The sequence below is a fragment of the Crocodylus siamensis genome, chromosome 2 (genome assembly GCF_052110815.1).
Source record: "Crocodylus siamensis isolate JL-2025a chromosome 2, ASM5211081v1, whole genome shotgun sequence".
In the NCBI taxonomy this organism is placed as follows: domain Eukaryota; kingdom Metazoa; phylum Chordata; order Crocodylia; family Crocodylidae; genus Crocodylus; species Crocodylus siamensis.
In genome coordinates this window covers 79326406-79350837 of record NC_143396.1, presented here as the reverse complement: position 1 = coordinate 79350837, position 24432 = coordinate 79326406, and the positions used below count along the sequence as shown (strand labels likewise).

At 42.9% G+C, this 24432-nt stretch overlaps 1 protein-coding gene across 6 annotated transcripts in view; it reads left to right on the top strand.

The window, feature by feature from the left end:
* Positions 1 to 24432, top strand: part of CLCN3 (Cl-/H+ antiporter 3) — a 144055-nt gene that overhangs the window by 52584 nt on the left and 67039 nt on the right. For all 6 annotated transcript variants that reach the window (XM_090036210.1, XM_090036208.1, XM_090036207.1 and 3 more), the window contains one exon: positions 6168 to 6343. In XM_090036210.1, coding sequence (XP_089892336.1) covers positions 6184 to 6343 — 160 coding nt within the window. In that variant the 5' untranslated portion in view covers positions 6168 to 6183. The remainder of the gene's footprint in view (positions 1 to 6167; positions 6344 to 24432) is intronic.

Below are 24432 nucleotides of genomic sequence, written 5' to 3'. Positions count from 1 at the left end.
TTTTCTTGGTTACCACTCTACTGTAATGGAGTGTTCAAAATTGTAAGTACCACATGCAGTCTGTCATCTAATGGGTCCATGTAGCTTGATGTGTTGTCATCATGATGTGTAATAATGAATTCATTTCACTGCTTGGTTATTACTGGTATAGAATTCAAAATTCCAGACTAAATTGTGTACATTCAGGTCCTTACTTCAAGCAAAGCAGCTCAAGAGGGGAACATAATGCCTACTACCGATGTCAGTGAAGAATTCGTTCTGGGCCAAAATATTTTACTCCTACTAGTTCTGCTGAGTTTTAGGATAGCAATATTACTGTGGATGGCAAAGGTTGCCCAAAATGGGATGAATCTGCTGCCATATTAAGCTGCAATTCAAAAAGTGAGTAGCCCTTAGATTACTGAAGGCAAGTTTCATACTGCTAGCTACTTTAAAAAATAGAAACACACAGGTTTCACATGCATCTGAAAATATGTTACTCTTGTGCTTGTTGTTACAGATATATTCTTATGGGAATCTGTTCCAAATAAGTTAAAGCCTCTATTTATATAACAGAATTATTTTTTTAATGCATCAGTAGTAATGTTAAACTCATTAATCCTGCCACTTATAATTAACAATTAAATGGACAACTGCTAAGAAAAGAGAACACTTTTTCATTTGCTAACCTTGATACAGGTCATAAATAGAGACCTACCAAAATCATGATTTCACAATTTTTGCAGAAACTGTGATTTTGGACAAGCTTCGTGAAAAAGTGTGGGCTCCGTAAAGAAGCATCTGTGCTTTTGGTGGGCTCCCTGAAAAAAAACCCATACTGAAAATAAAATGCTAGTCCTTGTGCCTGTTGCAGCTTGACTGCGTAGTCCCTTGGGGGGAGTTGTGGGCTGCTTCTGCCCCTGCATTTTGCCCCTGATTGACTGTGAGGGCTGTCCATCATACTGTCCTGCCCCTTCCCACCAATTGGTGGTGAGGGGCGGGGCTGCATGATGAACAGCCCTTGCAGCCAATCAGTAGTGAGGGGCAGGGTCACCAGGACCCTTGGCCAATCAGAGGTGTAGAAGATGGGAGCAGGTGCTGCTGCACTCCGGCTCTGCCACACTGGCCCTGCGATCTGAATGCAAAATCAGCCAGCAGCCACCTCAAGTTCAGTAGACCCCTAGTCGTACATATTTGAACAGATTTAATTTACAGTTTGTGGTGAAGCAGACTGAATTTGAAGCAATGAAAGATCTTGAATGTGACTATCGCTTGATAATAGAATATGAGAGATTATATATTTTTTTCCATTTTGATGTTTCTTATACAAAAAAAGGCAGAGAGACCCTGGTCCACTGTGGAACAAGACAATTCTTCAAATTTAAGTAATACACTAACTATTGTTTCTGGAAATTAACATTTTGCATTTAGATTTTGGTACTTTGTATATTTTTTCCTTTGACCCCCAACTTTATAGGTAGGTAAAAAGAAAAGGACAATATTGTAGCTAAAGTCTGGAGATAGGGTTTCTTGCAGTATCCAAAGGTAGCTTATAAAAAGGTCTCTCATAATTTTTTCTTTTGGCAGCTTCTCTGTTCCCTATCAGGTACGCACATGTACTATATATAAATTCAGAGGCTGTGTACATACATTCAGATAATCTGGGAGAATTCTCCTAGGTTAGCTCTCCAGATAGAGAAACTTACCTAGGGCCACATTTACAGACATTTGAATACTGAGGCCCTGAAGAATGGAGAGCTTATTGTGCTGGCTCTGCAGCTGCAGGGAGCCCTGTGTACACATCTCAGTGTTTGCAGGCTTCCTTAGTTCACCTAGGGACAGACTGCAGCAATGCATAGAGCAGCCCTGATTGGCTGACCCAGACTGCCTATGGTTAGCCTGTGACTCCCTGCAGCCCACTGTGGGGAAATTGCAAAGGGGATGTGTTCTGGAGCGGCAGAGTCCGGCAAATGACAGACTGTCTCCCTTGTGGGTAGATGGGGAAGCTGGACAACTATCTTCACTTCTGAGAGAAGCCATGGCATGTACAGACATTCGTTGTCCCAGGAAAATCCTTTTTGGGAGTGATTTAAACATGGTTGTTCCTAGGTTATTTTTCTCTTGGAGTGGTCATTTTTTACCCTGGGAGAAAAAGCCTGAACATCTGTATACTCGTTGTTCCTCCTGGGAAAGCAGTGACTCTCCCAGGATAAACTGAATATCTGTACAAGGCCTTGGGTGTGTATGAATGATAAATCCTGTTTGTGCTCAGTTTCGCTGCCTCAAGTAGGAATTCTGAGTTTGCTTCTAAACTTTTTTTTTTAATATAATATAGCCACGCTTTTTTTAGTGTAGCCATGTTTTTTTTACTTCCTCTGAAGCATTAGGTATTGGCTGCAGCCAAACCCAGGTATTTTGACAGGGGTGACAGATGCATTTGCTGGTACTTAAATTCTAGCTATAGGGTCTTACTCAGAGTTAGACTGATCATCACATTTGGGACTGAGAAGGAATTTTGCCCTGCAGTCAAATCAGCGTGGACTGTGATGGTGATGGGTGTTGCCTCCCTCTGTAGCCAGGAGCATAGTCCCCCTCTTCTTCTTGTTTCTCAAGCACATTTTAACAAGCTATTTTAGTGGTAGGACATTAACATTGCTCTCATTCTCCTGCTTTACCTGTAGCAAGTTAGGCTTTTTTGGGTATTGTGCCTGGTATATGTACAAGAGGGTTGCATGTGAAGTTTTAAGAATAAGTTAGGAGAACACTTGTATAGAATGGCTTGTCTTGAGCAGGGGATGGGACTAGATGACCTCCAGAGATTCCTTCCAGCCTTACTGGTGGCCTTTTACGATCAGATCACCAGATCGTTAGATGCAGGGGTAGCAGTGGATATAGTCTTCCTGGACTTCCGGAAGGCTTTCGACACTCTCACCCCATTCTCATTAAGAAACTGGGGGGCTGTGGTATAGGATGGGTCGACAACTGGCTGGTGGGCCGCACCCAGAGGGTGGTAGTGGATGGGTCCTTCTCAACCTGGAAGGACGTGGGCAGTGGGGTTCCGCAGGGCTCGGTCCTCGGGCCCGCGTTGTTCAACAGCGATTTGGATGAGGGGGTAAAAAGCACCCTGTTCAAATTTGCTGATGACACTAAGATGTGGGGGGACGTGGGCACACTGGAAGGATGCAACAGGCTACAATCAGACCTAGACAGGTTACAAGGGTGGGCAGATGAAAATAGGATGGGTTTCAACACAGACAAGTGCAAGGTGATGCACCTTGGGAGGAACAACCGGCACCATACCTACAGGTTAGGGAACTCCCCTCATGTCAGCACGGAGGCGGAAAGGGATCTGGGGGTCATCATTGACTCCAAGATGAACATGGGCCAGCAGTGTGGGGAGGCAGTTAGGAAGGCCAACCACACCTTGGCATGCATCCATAGATGCATCTCGAGCGGGTCCAAAGAGGTGATCCTCCTCCTCTATGCAGCACTGGTCAGGCCGCAACTGGAGTACTGTGTCCAGTTCTGGGCGCCACACTTCAAGAGGGATGTGGTCAGCATGGAGAGGGTCCAGAGGAGGGCCACTCATATGATTGGGGACAACAGGGCAGGCCCTATGAGGAGAGGCTACGGGACCTGAACCTGTTCAGCCTCCAAAAGAGAAGGCTGAGGGGGGATCTTGTGGCCTGTTATAAACTAGTCAGGGGCGATCAGCAGGCACTGGGGGAGTCACTGTTCCCCCGAGCACCACCAGGAGTGACCAGGAATAACGGTCACAAGCTGGCAGAGGGTAGGTTTTAGGTTAGATATCAGGAGGCGCTACTTCACAGTCAGGGCGGCTAGGGTCTGGAACCAGCTTCCAAGAGAAGTGGTGCAGGCTCCTATCCTGGGGGTGTTTAAAAGGAGGTTAGATGAACATCTTGCTGGGGTCATTTGACCCCCAGTACTCTTTCCTGCCATGGCAGGGGGTCGGACTAGATGATCTGCTCAGGTCCCTTCCGACCCTAGAAACTATGAAACTATGAAACTTTTCTATGATTTTATGAACCAATTTTTGTGGTTTGTTTGCTATAATAGTTTTAACGGCATATTACCCTTTGATTTTACATAGAGAACTAATCTCTCTCTTTGTGGAAAACTATTGAATGTAAAGGGAGTAGAAATTTATTTTATTATAGTGTTTTCTTCTGTTGGGGCCTGTTGCCTGCAGGATGTAATGTAGTGAAGTAGTTTAAGAGACAAGTGTTGGTCTTCTGATTAAAATGAGAAAATGAGGAATGAGACAATTGTCAAGATGTTTTTCTAGGTAGCGTTTTTTCTAGGGTAGACTGAAGACTGCCTTAAACCTTGCCACAGCAGGAAGGAGAGATTAGTAGTCTGTGGTATGAGTTTGTCCTTTTTAATAACCTGTTTTAACATCTTATACAAACCGTATTGAAGTGCTATGCTACAGCCTGCTGACACCTTCATGTTAACAATGGGATCTATTTTTCCATCATATTTGATCAGGGCTATATGCGATTAAAAACTGAAGTTAATATTAATTAACTTGTAATATAGTAGAAGCAATTCTCTGTGTTAAATACAGTTCGTATGTATGCAGCTAACATATCAGCCTCCGGTTTCCAAGCTTTCAAGGCTTCTGATTGTAAGGTGCTCTTTTACAGAACTGTAGCAAAGACAACTTTTTTGGCATAACATTATTTCATTTACCAGTTACTGTTTCTAACAGAAGCTCCTTATAGTGATTAGCTCAATATTCAGCCCTTTCCAATTTAATGGCTACCGTTATCTGTCTTCTCATCGACTATCTGTGCTTTTCGGTAATTTCACTCAGAACAAAAATTGTATACAGAAATGCTTTTTTGTTGTTGTTGAATTTCCTCACACTTTTTTAAAAGCTCGTTTTTCAACAGACAACTTTTTTTTGTCTTTAAGCTCTGTTTTGCAGCTGTCTTTATACTCTGAACCAGGACTATGCTACTTTGATGTGACTGGATGCTAGGCACTGCTTGGGCACCCCCTAGGATCCTTCCCTGCTGTGTGGGCTGCACCAGTGTTACATAGCGCCTTCATGCATGGCAATGGGAGAGGCAGTTGCAGGGGACCATGGGCTTCATGTTAACCGTTCATGTGCCTTATGTCAGTGGTTCTCAATCTTTTGCACCTTACATCCCACTTTTGTCAAAAAACCAAGGTTCCACCATGTTAAAAGCAAAACCCCATTTTCCCCAAGAAGTGTATTTTTACATTTACATGCATTTTAGTATTATATTAATCATTAATGGAAATTTTCAAATGAGTTAAAGTCCCACTTACATGACCTTTGCGTCCTACCAGTAGAGAAACATTGCCTGACGTGACCTGTGGGCCACCAGTTGGACAGTCCTGCTCTAAACCAGTGATACCCAAATCATGTCCACTAAGCCACAATGGTTTTGCAACTTAACGTATGCAGCATCTGGCAGAAAATGTTAGCAAAGGTGGTTTCCCTGCTGTGCATTGTGTCTGCATTTCCTGCATTTAGTAGTCAATAGTGTCTCACCTCTTTGGACGTATTTATCCCTGGCCTGTGCAAATGTTGACTAACGTACATTAGTTTTACTTTTTGAATGGATGTGTTTGTTGCAGTTCTACAGGGGAGAACATGTGGTTTATTTGTTAGCATGGTTCTGAATACTGACTTGGGTAGTATGTTGAGAGTATGCTAAGCTGTATGTCATTGCTCCATGGTGAGCTGCCATAGTAGTAAGGAAGCTAACTTTTACATGCGCCTTCCAGCCCTCATTGTTTTAACATGGAATTTTACAGGTGTCATAGACCCCAACCTGCACTATGCTAGATTAGATTTGAATGTTGGCTAGGCATAAATTGATGGGTTCCAGTCATGTTTCTTCAGAGTGAAATAATACTCGATTTTAAAATTAGACTATGGAGGACTCAGGAAGAGAGAGGGAACAATGGAGTAATAGCTATAAATAGAAAATTCCTTTTTGTAAATATTAGAGGAAAAATATAATGGCAATTAAAATAAAAATATAGCAATTAAAATGCATAACATAATCTTAGTTTTCTGTTTGCCCAGACACACACAGCTCAATTTATTTGTTTTACTGGATATTAAATGCCTGGTCATTTGTGTATATTTAGAAAATTGCTTCTTAACACTGCACTCTTTCTTTTCTTAGGTTACAAAGCAGCTAAATGGAGTCTGAGCAGCTGTTCCACAGAGGTTACTATCGAAACAGCTACAACAGTATAACTAGTGCAAGCAGTGATGAGGAGCTTTTAGATGGAGCAGGTGTCATTATGGACTTTCAAACCTCTGAGGATGATAATTTATTAGATGGTGATGCATCAGTTGGTAAGTTAATGCTCATTTATGGCTTTCCTGACATACAATACTTCTTGTTTGTTTGAAAAGAGAATCGTTTTTGTAGCATCAATTAAAAGTTTTCAGTTCTCTTCAGCAAATTTTTCATGAAAGTATTAATTAAAAAACAAATCAATTGGTACTAGAAACCGTCCTGTCATGTGTCTGCCAAGATTTCTCTTGCTGAGTAATTATATTAGCCTCTCCCATTGACAAATGCTAACTTTGCTAATAATATTATGTCTTCTGTCATTGCTTACCAACTTGAAAAATCTTGTTTCCCTTCCCTAAGGGAAGTCATAAAAGCAGCATCCTCTTAACATTTCAGGTTGTTTTCAACTGAGAAGGTTGCAAAGATAAACTCAGATCTAAACAGCAATTCATAAAAATAGTTATTAGCTGTTGTCTTGGTTAGATGTAGCAGTACTATTTTTTTGTGCTTGCTGTCATCTGTTTCTCTGTATTATTCATTTCCATTATTTATTTCCATTGGAGTGAAGTGGTTAATTCTTCTGTGGTTAATCTTAGTGTTGCCAAGAATCCCAGGAAAAGCTCACTGTCCCTCTAGTGTACTAAGTGACTGAAGTGACAAATATGTGCTCACCAGTGAATGACAAACTTCCTATCAAGAAGGAGGCCAGCCATGACAGACGTACAAATATAATGTTTGAAGGGCTCCAGGTGCCTTTGAAACACACTCCAAGCAGTGAGTGTGCAGTTAATGTTCAAAGAAGTGTTTCAGAAATTCCTGGAGTGCTTCAAAATCATCCTTGAAAATGAGGAACATCTTTGAAGTACTTCTTTTTTTATGCTCAATGGACTGTGATGGAGGGGAGACCTGAAAGAGGTGAAAGGAAATGGCTTCTGCTTATAGTGGCATGTCTGGCTTTTTTGTACCCTCTAAAATATAACTTTATCACCAGTGCCTTCCTATTTCCAAATTAAATCAAATTCAAAATTATTTATTTGGTTCCCAAGACTTACTATGGATTTTTCTAACCTGTCTTCCTAATCATATTTTTCCCATTCTGTCCAGGTAGTTGCTCTACTTATTTCTTTCTTAGCAGGTTGGTATTGGTATTTCACTTGGGTAGTACTTCTCTTGATAACCTTCCTGTATCTCCCACCTTACAAGTTAAATTTTGCCTAGAAATGTGTATTTTCCTTTCTTCTTGCTGCTTGTGTTTCATGATGACTGACAAAGTGATCTAAAAAGTTATATAAAAATTAAATCCAGAAATCTGTTTTAAACGAAAAACATCAACATTGCAGAGACAGGCACTCAGAGTTTGAAAATGCTAGATTAAGGTTTCCTGCACAACTTTAATTGACCCATTGAGTAAAGAGATTATGATGCGGTCTTTTTAATTACATGATCTCATGCCTTTTCTTCCTCCTCATCTCTGCCTCATTGAGTATAAAAAATGGATGGCACTTGCTGAATGAGTTGCTATTTAATATTTAATTTTACCATCTTCATTCAGTGCATGACTCCACATAACCTGAATGCCATATTGGATGCAGAATTATTGATTTCCTCATAGGCTTTTTTATGGCACTTAGCAGTGTCGGCGTGTTTCAAACCCATTAATGAATTTATCTCCCCTGTTTCACATCATTGTGAAAGTATGGCAGAGACGAGGGTAAAATCTAGTTCTCCAGGATTATGTTCAGCTGCTTTAAACCGTGAGATCATCTTTTCTCTTTCTACTGGCAGCCTATCTCATTCTCTATATAAAGCAGTCTCCCTTCACTACAAAACTTCAAATTATTCCCTAAGCATAATCCATCCAATACATTTTATGAAGCAGATATTCTTTTAAAAAAGCCCTCATGTGTGATCATTTATTTAAGGAATGACCCAATGCATTCACACTATGGGTCCAAGATAAAGTTTGTATAGACGGCCATAGGTCTAGGATTTTCTAACTTGTCAGTGCTTGATTTTACAACTTTTTATTTTTTTTTATATGCAATGTCCAAGTTTTTAAGAAAAGAAAGTTGAAAAAGTAGAGCTGCTCTAATGTGGATTAATGATGACTTATGCAGGGTGAGTCAGTAGCAGGGCTAGAATTTTTAGATCCACAGTAGAGATTCTACCACTCTAATTAATGGAATAACTGGTAATATCAGTATACTATAACTATGTAATTGGGCCAGATATAGAAAGATGATCAGCCAGATGCTTTACCAGCTTTTTGCTGACAGCAGAGGATTGCTGAAATTTAGCAAGTTCAGTTCCAGAATCTGAAGTGGAGTTGGCTACAGACTAGCTTTATATCTCTTCCTGCCACTTTCTGTCTCTGTCCTCTACTCTTTAACTCCTCTCACCTGGCTCTGCTCTTATTTGACTCCATCCTTTTCCCCTCCTCCCTCCTACACCTGTTGCCCTGTTGCAAGGGTATCAAAGATATAGCCCAGGGGCCAGTTCCAGCCCACAGAGCCCTATTATCCAGCCCTGGTGCTGCCTGCAGGTCATAGAGTTGACACACAAGCAGTATGCAGGTCATGCCAAATGGCTGCATGCAGTCCTTGCTTTGGTCCATTGGGAACCATGCGTGCTCCAGCACATGTCAGCTCCATTCCAGATGCTGTGGTGCATCCCAGAATTGTTGATATGTGAAGCACGACCCTGGATCAGCCATTTTATCCAGCATCCACTTAGGGTGCTCCAGGAGACATGCTAGATCTGGCGTGTGGGGCTGGTCTGTGGGTCCCATTTGGGGCTGAATGAGTTTGACACCTTGGCCCTATTGCATCCTATACCTACGCACACATTCCACCGAGTTATTTCCTCCTAGTCCTCTGCACTTCCTGGACATGAGCAGGAAGAGCACTGAAAGCACAAGACAGTTCTCTAGTGCATGGGTTGGCAATCTACCACCTGTGGGCCTGATCTGGCCTGTGAAGAGATTGGATCTGGTCTTCAGCAGCTCATGAAGTTGGCGGCATGCTCCGGCCAAAGCAGCAGAGGCAACTTCCCCAGGGTCATTGCACTTGCCTTTTTCTAGCTATTCATAGAATCATAGAAAATGAATGTTAGAAGAGATCATCTAGTCTCACTCCCTGCTCAAAGCAGGAGCATCCCCAACTAGATCATTTCAGCCAGGACTTTGTTGAGCCAGGCCTTAAAAACCTCCAAGGATGGAGATTCCACCACTTCTCTAGATTACCTATTCCAGTGCTTCACCATGCTTCTAGTGAGAGAGTTTTTCCTAATATCCAACCTAAACCTCTCTTGCTGCAACTTCAGACCATTGCTCCTTGTTCTGTCATCTGTCACCAATTCTTTATTCCCTTCTCAGCATGTGTTGATTGTCAGGAAGGTGTGGGGACGCAGCCTGCAGTGAGGGATGGCTTATAAGCAGTGATCTGTGATGGCAAAAGTTTGCTAACCCCTGCTCTGGAGAACTGAGGAGAGAAGCAATTTCAGGGGTCCTACTCAGTCCTCAGCAGCTGTGGTATGAAGTAGGCTTGGCACACTTGGCTAGAATTGGATCCTGGAGTCCTGTGCTGGCTGTTTCTGGTCAGGATCAGGTTTTAGGGCCCTGTGCATGCCCTGCCCAGGCAGGATTGGGTTCTGCAGCCCTGCACTGCCCTGGTCTGACTGGGATTGGGCCCTCTGCTGTGCTGTGCTGACTTAGTACACAGGGCCACAGCCCATGGGGTTCCTCACAGGATCTGTGGGAAGCCCGGTGGGCTGGATAACAGAGTGCTGGGGACCAGATCTGGCCCACAAACCAGAGGTTGAGTACCGCTGTCCTAGTTAGTTCCCTGTGTCATGTAGCACCTGTGTCATCTAGCATCTACCTATCTTTGCTGGATATCCAAAGCTATATATTGCTGATTTTTGTATTAAAACTCTAAGTTAAGCAAAGAGAAGTGATGTGCTAGCAAGTAATAATGCTCTATCCTGTGCTTGTTATGGATAGTAAAATTAGGTTTGAAGAACAGATTAGATTAAAAAGCAAATGACTATAATTTCATTCAGTGCTTTAAAATAGGTATGAATTGTTTGGAATGGATCTGCTGGCACGTGAACCTTAATTCATAAGATATTTCCTTCCTGGAAGTGAGTTGTTTTATCAATGGCCTATTTATACCTTGTCTGCAGAAAACCTGGGCACTCAATACAAAAAGAATATTACCTTAATAATTGTTAGAATGGTTAGAATGTATAGTTTCCCAGGGTATTTACACTTCTCGTAAGTAAAACAAAGTATTTTCTGTAAGCTGTCAGAAAGACACCTAATTTGTAAAGTGTAGAGACCTTATAGTTATCATTGTAAATAGTTTGGGAGAATTTTGATTTGAAGTTGTAGAATCTTGTCTATTAATTTTGTTAGGTACATACAGAAAACATTCTGTGAAACTAAATACATGTGCGTGTGTGTATTCCTTCTCTCTTTCATTTGTGAGCTTTAGTTTGTCTTCATGCTAATGTTGTTGACAGGGCCAAAACCAACCAAGTGCCTTCCTACTGAGATTTCATGATTTCATTATTATGGTTTGTTTTTTGTTCTTAATATATTTTGCCCTCCATTTTTTTTGCTTAGCTAATGCTGTTTTCCTGATATTTTAATTGGGTTTTCTTTCCTTCCCTTCAATTGTAATAATATTTTAGTGTTTATTGTATCCAGACCTGCAAAATGAGTCTACTATACAAAATTAGATAATTTCATAATTTATGACTGTAAGGTTAAAGAATGACAGCTCAGAAAGAAACTATCTATTGAGGCATGCCATTAAGAAAATTTAAAATTAAAGATTTGTTTAAATCATAGCCAATCTTTCTATTTTTGTAAATATTTTTTAAAACCATACTTAAAATTTACCTGAAGTATTTAATTCGCTTACATTTTTGTACTTGTTTTTCTGCACTTCACCGTCTACATTCTATGCATTTTGTAATGTACATTCTCTATTCAGGGGCTGGTTCTAAAGAGCGGCAAAAAGTCAGTGGACATACTCTTGTTGACTTCAGTGAGCCTTCAGTCACTAGGGCCCTGATATAGCAGAACTTGTAAATATAAATGTAGTCATATGAAAAGTGCCATTGAAGGCTGATTTGATTCTGAAGTATTTAATAAATTGGGGCCTAGGAGAGGTAAATGAAATCATTTGCTTATAAGGGATTTTTGCTGAATCCTAAAGGCATACCATTGAGGCAGAGTGCTAAGGCCATAGCTAGGCAGCAGACTTACCATGCTCAGCATCAGTACTTAGGAACCTGAGTGTTTGGTTTCATGCACGGTGAGTCTACTGTCTAAGCCAGGGTGTAGCTAAGTCCTTCCAGTGCTGAGTTTGGGGGTAACTGACCCTGACTCTCAGCAGATCTAACAGCTTGCTTTCAGCACCAGGCAGACTTGGTTACACTGCTTCCGTTAGGGACAATAGCATCTGCAGAGCTGCACAGCATGTTTGAAGGTGTCATTGTTAGGTAAGACTGGATGTAGATATTGCCGTCCTGCTCACCTCCCACTAAGAGTTGCATTTTGTGCTATAGGGGCTTAAGCGAGTTCAAGTTGGGTTTGGCCTTCAGAAAGTCTAGGTTCAGATATAGAATGGAGTTTTTTTCTTAATATTTAGGTAATAATTATATTTAGAAGTGTACTTTTTTGTAAATCATGTTGTTTAATGTTGGTTTTGGAGATTGAATTGGTCCCTGCAAATCTTCATGGCAACCATTCTGTATCTCAGTAACCAACACTAGAAAAAAGGCTGTGTTTAGATCGTTTTACTATTCATTGTTTCAGTTACTGACCACAGAAAACATCTGCACTAGTGCTCAGTTGTTACAGTGATACTTGAAAGATAAAAAGCTGGCCAGATATGATGGCATTTTACTTGTTCTTAACTCTCTTGTGTGTTTTTTTTTCCACCCCCATAGCCAGATGCTGCAGCTGTTTCTTCACACAAATCTCATTGACTTCAGTGACATACTGTAAGACAGCAGTGTTATTAGGAAGAACCACTAGCTGTCACTAAACTGTGACAGTACTGTAGTGTTGTGGGGAGCCATGATGGGCTAGGGAGTATGCCAGAAGGAAGGTGTTTGATAATATCTTTTATTGAACCAACTGTTTAGTTGGGAGAATGTAGTATCTTTCCCAACACTATAGTTAGTGCAATAAAAGCTATTACCTAACAAGTCTGTGTTCTCAAATTAAAGTATGAATCACTGAGTGTGTAGGGACTCTGATTAGCAAACAGGTGGAAACTACTAGTAGATCTTGGCAAATTCCCTCAGATAAAATAACTGTTACAACATGTTAAATGATTAGGTTACTACACATGGGGAAACTTTGGATGCCATCCATCACAGTCCTGCTTTGGAATGCCACTGCGTGTCAAGTTTGATAAAAACTTTTGTCTGTGCTGCCTGTATAAGTTTATTTTTTTCTAATAATCCATTTATTTCTTTTTTTCCTGTTTGAACTAATCTTTTCTCAGAAGAAAGATGACTTGTTACAAGGTGATAGACTGGAGTGTCAGAGGTATCTGAATTGTTAGGGATAAAAATATTTATAAATGCACACTTTTTCTATAGATTTTGCAGAAACCAGCCTTATGCTGATCGTATTACGATTGCTTTATTTTTTCATAAATGCACTTGCTCTGTGTTGTGTTTATTGTTAGGACTCTTCAAATCATTTACTATTAAGAAATATTACATTGCCTGCTCCAACATTTCAAAGCATTCAGAAAGATATCTTGTTTAGTTCTTAAAGGGAAAATAATAGCTCAGAAATATATATTTTTATATATATATATAAAAAAATTACAGTGTGTCAGAGAAGACTTTATTAATTGAGTCTGCTGGAGCATGGTAATTACCTTGCTCCAGCAGCCTTCCATGTCTCGTGTATTAGTGTCCCTGTGCTTCAAAATGGTGACAGGGCACTTAAAGCTTGTCAGATGCTTGAAGCCACTCTAATTAAACAGAACTCTTCCCCGCCCCCACCCCCCATGTGTAACGTGACCAGCAAGGTCTTTTAAGAGTATAATGCATGTTTGAAAAAATGCTTCACTCTCATGAGCTGACTCTAAACTGAGGGAAGTTCTCACTTCATGGAGCAAGTTATTAGCCAACATGGTTTGTACTTAGTTGAGAAGAAACAGAGGATTCTTGAATGTGCTTTAGTCAAGGGATAGCTTCTTAGATAGACTATGCAGTTACAGTATGCACAAGATGCCAGCTGAAACCAGATAGCTTTATTTCTTTTATTTGTAGTAAAATGGTTTACAAATAATTTCCCTGGTGGTTGTTGCCCAAAACAGGCTAATTGATTTCCTTTATCTAACAAAAGTTAAACGAAGACACAAAATTTAAGATCTAAATGAAATGCTTCTAGGGGGTGATAGTAACATAGATTCCTTAGTTTACTGTGTGCTTTTTTTTTAAAAAAAGTCATAATTCTCTTCCTAAATGATATAAAGTAATTCTGCAATCTCAGATGCTTTTACTTAACAAAGAAAATCTGATCACGTGCAAACTGAATAAGCAAGAATTTTCTGCTTATTCAATTTGCAGAAGTTATTTTCTGCAATGGAACCTAGATGTCCTTTTATATTAAAACAAAGTTAGATTTTGCATTGGACCCAACAAAGTTTATAGCTCTAAAATAATTTGGAGTCTACTGTGAATGATTAGAGCACATAAATGAAAGGAGGAGAGCAACATGTTTCTTAGGGCTCTCTTTTCCTCTTCCTTCTAAATAAATACAAGAATGTATGTACTCTGTTGTGAACTGGGTACTTTGGGTATAAATTCTGCCAGTCTAGAAAGGCTTCAGCTGAAGTGTAACCAGAGCTAAACAATTCTCAGTTCCATATTACTTTGTAATAATTTGTGTTTCTGCCTTACAGTTTTTTGTAATTTAGACATACAAAACACAATAAATACAATTTTGCTAAAGAATCCTAGAAATTCTGTTGTAAAGAAATAACACGTGTTTATTCTATGAGCTTCTTAGCATTGGAATAATATTGGCAATTTACCTCTTTCTAAAGAATGAGTGAGTGACTGACAGCTTGACATATCAAGGGATAGTTTTATGAGGAATCATAGCAGTATTTGGGAGAAAATAAGAAAGAAAAAATGGATAGAAAGGTTTAGTGATTTAGCCAATTATTTTTAAAGGAAAAAATGGAAGCTTTGAGCTCTCTTCCCTTTAAAAGCATGCATGAGAGTTTAACAGTGCCAAAAGCTTTTTTTAAAGATGATCTGAAATCTGAAAAAACCTGGGCTTCTGACCTTCTGAGTCCTGAGCTTCTTGTAAGAAATAAGTGTCAGTTATGATCGTAGCGTGTGTGAACTCTGGTTTAAGGTAGATAACAGTTTACCACAGATAATAAAATTTGAGTTTGAACAGTTTAATGCACCTGCCTTAAAATATTTTGAACTGTGGCTAACCTTTACATTTAGCTAAACATAAGATTTAATTGCAGCTTCAGACCATTTGCTCAAAGGAAGAAATAAAGTCTGATATTTCTATGATTAAGAAGCACTCAGTTTATGCTGTTGTAACTGGATAGCAGTGCACATCTCTCATACCTGAAACATTTTGGAATCTGCTTTTTCAAAAGGGAACTTAATGAAATGGGGTGGACTTGGAGACTTTCTTTTCAGTTTGTTTGGTGACATAGCCAGGGTACAAGCCACAAAAATATGAACTGCAGTGTTAAAGTATATACATCAGTTTTAAATAATTGATAGTCAGCACACATTCCTTCAAAGTGCTCCTGCTGAATGTTGAAGCAAGAAAGCAAATTTTGTGCACTAACGTTGGCTGTGATTTTTGCATTTAGGTTCCAGGCAGATGCCATGAATACTGTATTTACTTGAATCCAAGAGGAGGCTTTCCTCCTACTTCTGGGGAGAAAAGCCCCTTGCCATTAATTTGAGTACAAGGCAGCAGAGGAAGGAGCAAGCAGTTGTGGCTGCAGCTGCAGCTCTGGCTTTTGATCCAGAGTCAAGGTTGGAGTTGCAGCTGCTGCCTGTCTCCCTGCAGCAACCTGCCTGCATCTCCCATCCTGCAGCCTGTACCCTATGGCCCTCTTTCCCCCAGTGTTTATCCTCCCACAGCTCCAGCCTAGCTCCAACCCTGTGGAGCCAAAGCTGTGCCAGAATCAGAGCCAGAGGGTAAGCAGCAACAGGGTGGAGTAGCCAGGGAGCAGAGGCTGTCTGTGCAGAGCTAACAGGGAGTGGTAGTAGGAGTGGCCAGGTGGGAGGCAGGGATCTGGGGAAAAGACAGGTGCCAGAGGGTACAGGCATGGTGGAAGCAGGTAGTAAAGGGGGCAAGTGTGTGGGGGAAAGGTGGCAGGGGTCAAGCTGTTGGAAGCTGTGGGAAGGATGAATTTAAGATGACTCTCCTATAGTTGGATTCTATACATGAAATGAGAAATGTATAAGTCCTTCATATATAGCATCTAAGTACTGAAGGTACATCTTGAATCAGAGTCACCTTGGGTTCAGTTAAATACGGCAATACAGTATGTGCTGATTGATGGCTTGTTTGATTACAGGATTTTTTTAAAGCTAAATCTGCCATTTTCCTCTCAGTCTTTTTGGAAAATGGAGTATTTACTAAACAAGGTCTTCTCCTCCCCTTGTACATTACCTCTGTTTTTGTAGAGACTAGGCATGTGGCATATCTTTACTTACATGAAATACAGATATTGAATATTTGTATGAAAACCTTTCTTGATTGATGTGACTCAACATGGATATTAAAGTGATAGGAAAGATAACTTATTTAACTGGATTTAGCTAGTAATTTTGCATGTTGCAAGAGGATTGTGAAACAATACTATTCAGCTTTGGTTACCCACCTGAGTAGGTGGGGCAGGATATCTACATCTTAAGATAAATAGAGCTATAAGGAACTCTGTGAATTTTTGGCATACTGGGTTTCAAAACCCTGAGTTTGCTATGGTACAAAGTAGTTAACTGAAGTTTGAGTAATAAAAGCTGAGCTGTGGGATTGCGTTTTATATATATATATATCCACCCTCTTCATTCCCTCAACTGGCAGTGTTATTCATTTGAAAGTACTTAAGTCAATTAAGTCTTTCACTTTCCCAAGACTATCATCTCAATTTTCCAGTTTTTCCCAACAGGTTGAAAGGCACACACTGTCAGTCATTCAGAACATGCACCTCTCCTCTGAGTTGGTAGCACAGCATAGTAAAGTGAAATTTGCAAATATTTTTATTACATCAGAATTTTGATCGACACATCTTAATCCATACACTCCATGATACATAGTCACGAAACACCACATCCCTTAACTTTTCAGTTAAAGTATTATACTGAGGTCTTAAATTGCTAAAACTGTTCCAGAACAGTCACTAGCGTAGTGTGAATTATCTGCAAACACACCCTAACTTCACTTGTCAGATTAGGAAGTATGCTTTGGAATTTTTTTTGCCTTTTTTTAACTCTTGCTTGCTGATTTTCATGGTTCAATAATTTTCTTTGGTATGGGTTCTGCATGCTCCCAGAGCTCTGAGTATAAAAACATACAGACCAAAACTCTGGAAAAACCAGTGAGCTTACATTTTAAAATCACATGGAAATAAAATGGGAAGAAGGAACAAAATGGTTAGAGACATGCTTCAGTCCTACTAAGGACCCGTGAGAGGAAAAACCCACCATAAACACGAAGTCTAAAAACAGGTTGTCTGATCCATGCATATGAATTTGTTAATAGGGAATCTGTTAGATCTAAGAAGTGGCACCAAAGGGAACATACACAGTGGGCACATCTACATGTGACACTTGATGCACAGTAGCCTAATGACACTGTGCAGTACCATGCTAGGCAGTACCATGCTAGTACCATATTAATACACTACTACACAGTAAATGTCACAAAAAACTGCACTGGCACTGCTGCACAGTAACTGTAGTTACTGCACATTTAGTTGGTATTCATTAAGGAACTGCGCAGTAACTGCTGTGCTTTAATGATCATGTAGACCCATTGTAAAGGGAAGGTTATTGAAGAAGTGATGAGGAAATTCAGATAGGATTACTCTTTGGCTATCAGAAGCACTTTATTTTGCATGGCCACAGGAGAAAAAGCAAGGGGCAGCTAATTCTCAACAAAAGCAAAGCACAGACTTCTTTACATACTGATAAGTTGCATACAGATCAACCCGCCCTGCAACATATTCTTGGCAGTCTGACAGCGACTCATCCTGGTGTCTTGCTGAACCAGGCGCATTTTCTCAAGCTGTCTCCTGATAAGCTTATCCTGAAGGCTGCTGTGTTGTTCCCGCTTGGCCTTCACCAACATCTCCTGCCCTGTCCTGACATGTATACACTCCTTTCAGTACTTTTGTATTCCTCATCATTCCCCCCTTGTAAGTGTTTGTGCTTACACCTCTATATTCATAAAGCCTTTGACATGTTCTTGTCATTCGCACTCATAGGCAACCTCCCTGAGCACCATCTTCTGCAGCTTGGTTTTAGAGAGCCTAGAAACACTCTGGGCAGTTTTTGATAAACAATAGCATAAGCAACACAGAAACATTTGGATAATAATGAAAATGGCAAAAATGCAAAATAAACTCAGAATACACCATTTTAGCAGGGATTTCAACCATCCCCCTACATCTGGTAGTCACCCCCACCAATAGAAGTGTTTCTTCTCTGCAACCGCATGGATCACCTGCAACTGCCTTCTTATGGTGCAGAGGTCTTTTTCCACTCATTGGTGCTGATCAATCCAGGCACAGCAAGTATGGTTCACAGCTGAACATACCCCTTCTTGAGTGGCTAGGAGATAATCCAAAGCTGTATGTTTTTCAGTAGCCACCTGCCCTATCTGGGTGGTTTCATCATTAAGAGCTCCTAAAGCATCGGCGCTAGCATTAAAAAATTCCTCCATAACTCCCAAAATGTTTACAATGGTTCTTTCTAATTCAGCTACCCCCAACCAAGGGAGAAATGTCCTGCTAAATTGATGGAGTCTGGTGGGTCGGCGAACCAGCGGGTTTTCAACAGCTCGCCTATGTCTGGGCAAACCAGGTGGGAGATTAGACACCTCATGCCGAGAGAGGCTTGGGTGTAAATCAAACTGTGACAATTCTCCCCAGGGTACAGGTGCCGACCCAATGCCATGGCAAACTCTTGTGGGCATCATTCCCACATAGCCAGAACAAGCCTGGAGCAGCTATTGTGCTGAGGTCCTTACAGGTTGTGTTCCCAATTCGGCACTTCCGATTGACCTGTAAGGTATAGGTAGGGTCATATTGGCTCTCCACCAACTTGTATTGAGATATTGATTGGTTACAGGAAGTAGAATCTAACAACACATAAAATTCGGACCCGTTCATTACCAGACTATGGGTATCCTCCAGGGTTCTATGGATAGTAAGAGACCCGTTGGTACACTGAAAGGACGTATTTCCCAGCAGGATCCCAGATGTATTATGGGAGCAATAATCAAAGGTTACCCAGCATTTGGGGTAGTGCCCCACTGAGTAACCAGCTTCACCTGTCCTACCACTCTCATTGCACCTATAACAGAGGGCTGCCTCAAGTCTAGAGAACGGTCTCCAGCTGTCTCAAGTCTTTTTCCACCATTCAGGGATTGACTGCTGCGTTCTATTAGAGTGGGAGGAAAATCTGACAAAGATAGTATTGGCACTGTTTCCCCAATCCTCAAGGGGAATCGGTACCCCGAGCATTGGGATTCCTCTGGCTGGGTATGTAGGCCTATGTATGCACACCCAGCAGTTTGTAAGGTCGCCTGCACTAACAATGCTCTGCCCCAGGTACATAATACTGTTCTCCTCCCATGCCCTGACTAAAACTCCTGGCATGAAGCAGAGCAAAAGGAAAGGTAACATCTCAGGGCCTACTTGAGTGGTATCCCAAATGCTGCTATCCCTTGGAACTTTGAGGGGCTACCCTTGACTAAAATGTTGGCCTCCAACACACTACTGCCAGTAAAATACTGACCACAAGAATACAGAACAACATTACACCCTGGGGAGTTTCTAAATCTACGTAATTATCTGCGACTTCCCAAGGGGTTAGTGTGATTCATACTAAATTACTAAAGGCAATTCAACACATAGCCTCAAGTAAAACTTAGCAAGCTGTGCAGGCTATTTTTCAAGATTTCGTTGTCTGTTCTTCACTCACAAGGAACCCTCTGGATCTTCATGGAGGTATCTCTGGTGAGAGAAGCCTTCCACTCTGTCGGGACAGTTACCTTCTTGCAGTGGGAGGTATGGACCCAAGGAGAAACCACGGCAACTTTCACAGCAGTTGGGGTGGTTAGCAGGACCTGGAAAGGCCTCTTCCACCGAGGCTGCAGGCAGTCCTTCCTCTGGTGGACCTTAATCAGGACCCAATCTCCCGGTTGGACCAGATTGACAACCGAGCCACCACCTAAAGACTGATGTTGCGCTGTGGTTTTAACCTGCAACGAGATAACCTTGGCCTTGGTGAGCCCTTGGCAGTAGGTTAATAAAGAATCATGGAGATGGGTCAGGTGTTGGGGGGAGGTGCAGCAAGTCCCCTCATGGGTTGACCCATAACAGTCTCAAAAGGGGTCAGACCTGAGGACCTCTGAACAGAATTTCAGACTTGGAAAAGTACCAATGGGAGGGCCTCAGGCCACTTTAGACCGGTTTTTTCACAAGTCTTCGCCAAATGGAGCTTAGTATCAAAGTTTTTCCATTCCACTTTACCCCCACTCAGAGGATGATTTGGGGGGTGGAGCTGGTATCAGATGGAAAGGGCCTTGCAAATGTGTTGGACCACCTGGCCAACAAAATGGGAGCCACGGTCCAAGTCCAGGGAAAGGGGTAGGCTGAAGCGGGGCAGCAGGTCAAAAAGAAGCTTTTTGGCCACTGTGAGGGCATCAGCTTGTCGGCAAGGGTATGCCTCAGGCCAACCGCTGAAAAGGCAAACAAAGACCAACTCATACTTCCAGGGTCCTGACCTGGGCAAATTGATGAAGTCCATCTGGAGATGGGAAAAGGGGTAAAGACCTAAAAGTCTGTGGAATGCATGTGGCTGGTGGGGTGGTCAGCCAGGATGGTGTCGCTGACACAGCGGACACTGACGACAAAAATGGGCAGCCACAGCGGAAAAACCGGAGGCATACCAATGGCGATCAACTTCGGCTACCATCTCCCCTTTGGCTGAATGGGCCACTAAGTGGGCCATTTGAACCAAGAGGGACAGCAGGGCCCTGGGAGCTACAAGGTGACCAGACGGGTGCCGCCACAAGGAGTTGGAGTGGAGAGAGCAGCCCACGGAGATCCAGGCATCCTTTTTGGCATCTAGGGAGATGGGGGAAGAAAGGTAGAGAGCAGCCTGAAGGACCGGAGCCGAGAGTTCTGAAAGGGTGGCGGTTTTGGCCGCGGCGTCCGCCCTATCATTTCCCAGAGATACAGGATCATCAATAGCAGCGTGTGCTTTGCACCATAGAACAGCAAGAGTGGAGGGAAGGAGACTAACATCCAGGTGAGCAGTAATAAGGTGATGGTGAGAGATGGGAGTCCCAGCAGAAGTAAGAAAACCTCGCTGCTCCCAGATCTGTCCAAAGGAATGGCTAGCACCAAAGGCATAGCGAGAGTCTGTATAGATATTAGCAGATTGTTCAGTGGCAAGGTGACAGGCACAAGTGAGAGCGATGAGTTCAGCAGTTTGAGCACTAGTAACAGAAAGAGGAGTGGATTCAATAGTAGTATGATCGGAACAGACAGCATAGCCGGCTTGGAGAATGCCGTGATTATCTTGAAAACAGGAGCCATCAACGTAGAAAATGAGGTCAGGGTTAGTCAGAGGGGTATTAGAAAGATCAGGATAGGGAAGAGAAACAAAGTCCACAAGCTGAGTGCAGTCATGGAGTTGGCCGTCTGAGGGTGAAGGAAGAAGAGAGGCAGGATTGAGGGGATCACAGCGGACAAGGATCACGTGGTCCACAGCCAAGAGAACCACCTCATAGTGAGTTAGATGGCCAGGGGACAGGTGCTGAGTCCTGCCGCATTGGAGGAGGGTGAGGACAGCATGCGGGACAGCAACAGTAAGGGGGTGCCCAAGGACAAGGTGGTCAGTTTTAGAAACCTGCAGAGCGGTAGCAGCAACGGCACAAAGACCAGGAGGAAACCCGGAAGTGACTGGGTCAAGGGAGGCACTATAGTAAGCAATAGTACGGTGCGAGGAGGGTCTGAAAGGCTGAGTCAAGACACCAGAGGCAGTGCCCTGGTGTTCATGGCAGAACAGGGTGAAAGGCTTAGAATAGTCAGGCAGACTGAGAGCGGGAGAAGAAGAAAGGGCTTGTTTGAGCTGACAGAAGGCAGATTCATGGACATCTTCCCAGGGTAGCAGGTCAGGGGAAGAGTCACAGGTGAGAAGGGTGAGAGGTCTGGAAAATCCAGAATAATTAGGAATCCACTGTCGGCAGTAGTTGGCAGCACCTAGAAAACCACGGAGTTGGTGTTTAGTCAGCAGGTGTGGGAGGGAAAGAACAGCAGAAAGACTATCAGGAGACAGGTGATGGGTACCGTGAGAATAGTGTACCCCAGATAGGTAACAGAAGTCTGACAGAATTGGAGCTTAGAGCGGGAGGCTTTGTGGCCTCGCGCTGCAAGTTGTTTTAAAAGGGTGACAGTCAACTTGGCAATGAGGGAGGGTATCAGAACAAAGGAGCAAATCATCTATGTATTGGACTAGCACAGAATCATGAGGCAACTGGACTGTATCAAGGTCAGACTTGAGAAGCTGGCTATATATGGTGGGCGAGTCACGAAAACCTTGAGGCGGACGGGTGAAGGTGTATTGCCAGCCCTGGTATGTAAAAGCAAATAAATATTGAGAGTCAAGGTGAACTGGTATAGAAAAAAAGGCATTACAGAGATCTACCACAGAAAAATAAAGAGCAGAAGCAGGTATTTGAGAAAGTACAGTGGCAGGGTTGGGTACCACAGCTGTCAAGGGAATCGTAAAATTGTTAATAGCACACAAATCTTGGACAAAACGATAAATAGGGAACCCCTCAGGTGTGCACTTCTCCTTCTTTCAGACTGGAAGGATCGGGGTATTACAACACGAATAGGTAGGTACAAGGACACCCTGTTCTAGGAGACCTTGTATTACAGGAGCAATGCCACTAAAGGCAGCAACTGATAGCGGGTATTGCAGGATTGATGGGGGAGACACTCCTGGTTTAACCTTGATAGAAACTAGGATAGCACCCTTGAGAAGTCCCACATTGGTTGTGGAGTGAGACCAAAAGGACTCAGGAAGGTGAGCCAATAGTTCCTGTTGCAACGAGGAAGAATTGGGCTTGGGTTCCTGTTCCATTAGTGTCATCATCAAGGCCGGAATTTGGGTCTGGGGTAATGTGAGGAAGACCCCATCTGGAGAACAGTGAATTGTTGCCCGCAATTTGCAGAGGAGCCCTCGCCCCCAACAGATTTACAGAGGCACAAGGACTCAGCAAAAAGGCATGTTGCTCAGTAAGGGGACCCTAGGTAAACGAAAGTGGCTGTGTAACAGGGTGGTCAATGGGCTGATCCCCAATACCTACAGCAGTGATTACTTTACCAGAAATGGGAATCTTAGAAACAAAACCAGAGCTAAGCATAGACAAAGAAGCACCAGTGTTGACAAGAAAGGAAACAGTTTGTCCTCCCACAGTAACAGGTATCGTAGCATCTAAAAAAGTAGAAAGTAAAGAGGCTAGAATCTCCGGGTCTTCTTGGCTGTCCTAATGCTGATTTTCAACTTCGAGGGACTGGCGAGGAGCTGGTCCGAGCGGTGGAGCTTGGTGGGCGCCTGGCTGAAATGGAGGGGCACTAGCTGAGAGTGGGGGCCCCCGAGGTTTATTCGGGCACTCATTCTTCCAGTGGCCTTTTTTCTTACAGTAGTGGCAGACATCATTGCGAATGTCAGAGGGACTGGGTGGTTGGGCCAACCGAAATGGTCCCGCAGGGCGCCATGATCTGGCGCCACCCTGGAGATCTCTGATTTGCAAACCCATCAGTTTGTCCTGAGCCTTTGATTTTTGCTGTTGGGCTTTAGTATAGAAGTGAATGGCAGCAGCCAAAACTTCAGTGAGGGGTTTAGTTTCTCACCCGATCACGGTGTTTTGCAGGGACTTGGAGATCCTAGGTAACAGCCCTAAAACAAAGGTCTGAATAATCATGGCAGGGAGGCTAGTTTCTGGGTCCTTACTGCCAGAATGTGCCTTAAAGGCTTGGACGAGGCGAGAATAGTAGTCAGCAGGATGTTCTTCTGGCTTTTGCTTGCAGATGGAAATTTTGGACCAGTCTGTTTTTTGTGGGGAGACCCTGGGGACAGCCTCAAGGACCTGTTTATAGAGGTTCAGCAGATGGTCTTTGCTGGGGTCTTGAGGAGGCCAGTTGGCTGCTTTAAGGAGGGTGTCTTTCTGGTCTCTGGGAAGAAGACCACTGGGGAGCATCTGAATATCGCTGTGGGTCGGCTTATAAACCTTAAAGAGGGTTTGGAGTTTTTGAACAAAGCCGGTAGGGTCATCACGGAGTTTAGGGAAGGTAGTTGACCAAGAGATGATTTGTGATGGTGAGAAGGGGACATGGACCACCATGGGTTACCCCCCGGCACAGGGTATTCTCGAAGGGGATACTGTGCCCCGACAAGCTTTCCGCCCCAGCGAGTCTTCCTTACAAGAGTCCTCTGACAGTCTACCTCGGTGATAGTGTTATTTCGGTTCCAGAAAGTCAATTTGACCGGGGTATTCTGCTGGTCTAGGGAAGCTGAATGTATGGTCCACCTGTCTTGAGGGTCCAAGGGGATGTCAATTTCGAACTGGTCCCCCGTGGGAGAATCAAAAGTGATGGTGGTAATGGGAGACGAAGGACCCCAGGGGTAAGTGTTGGTGGAGTTGCCGGGAAAGCCAGCGTGGTGGACGCAGCAGCGCCTAAGGCCATGGGACTGGTGGGCGGTGGCGGAAGCGGGACCCAATGATCCAGCAAATCGTCTTGAGGTGGGTCATCTGGTGGCGGAGGCAAAGCGGGATAAAGCCTAGCTGGATACGGTGAACAAGGGGCAGACGGAGTCGGCCCTTGAC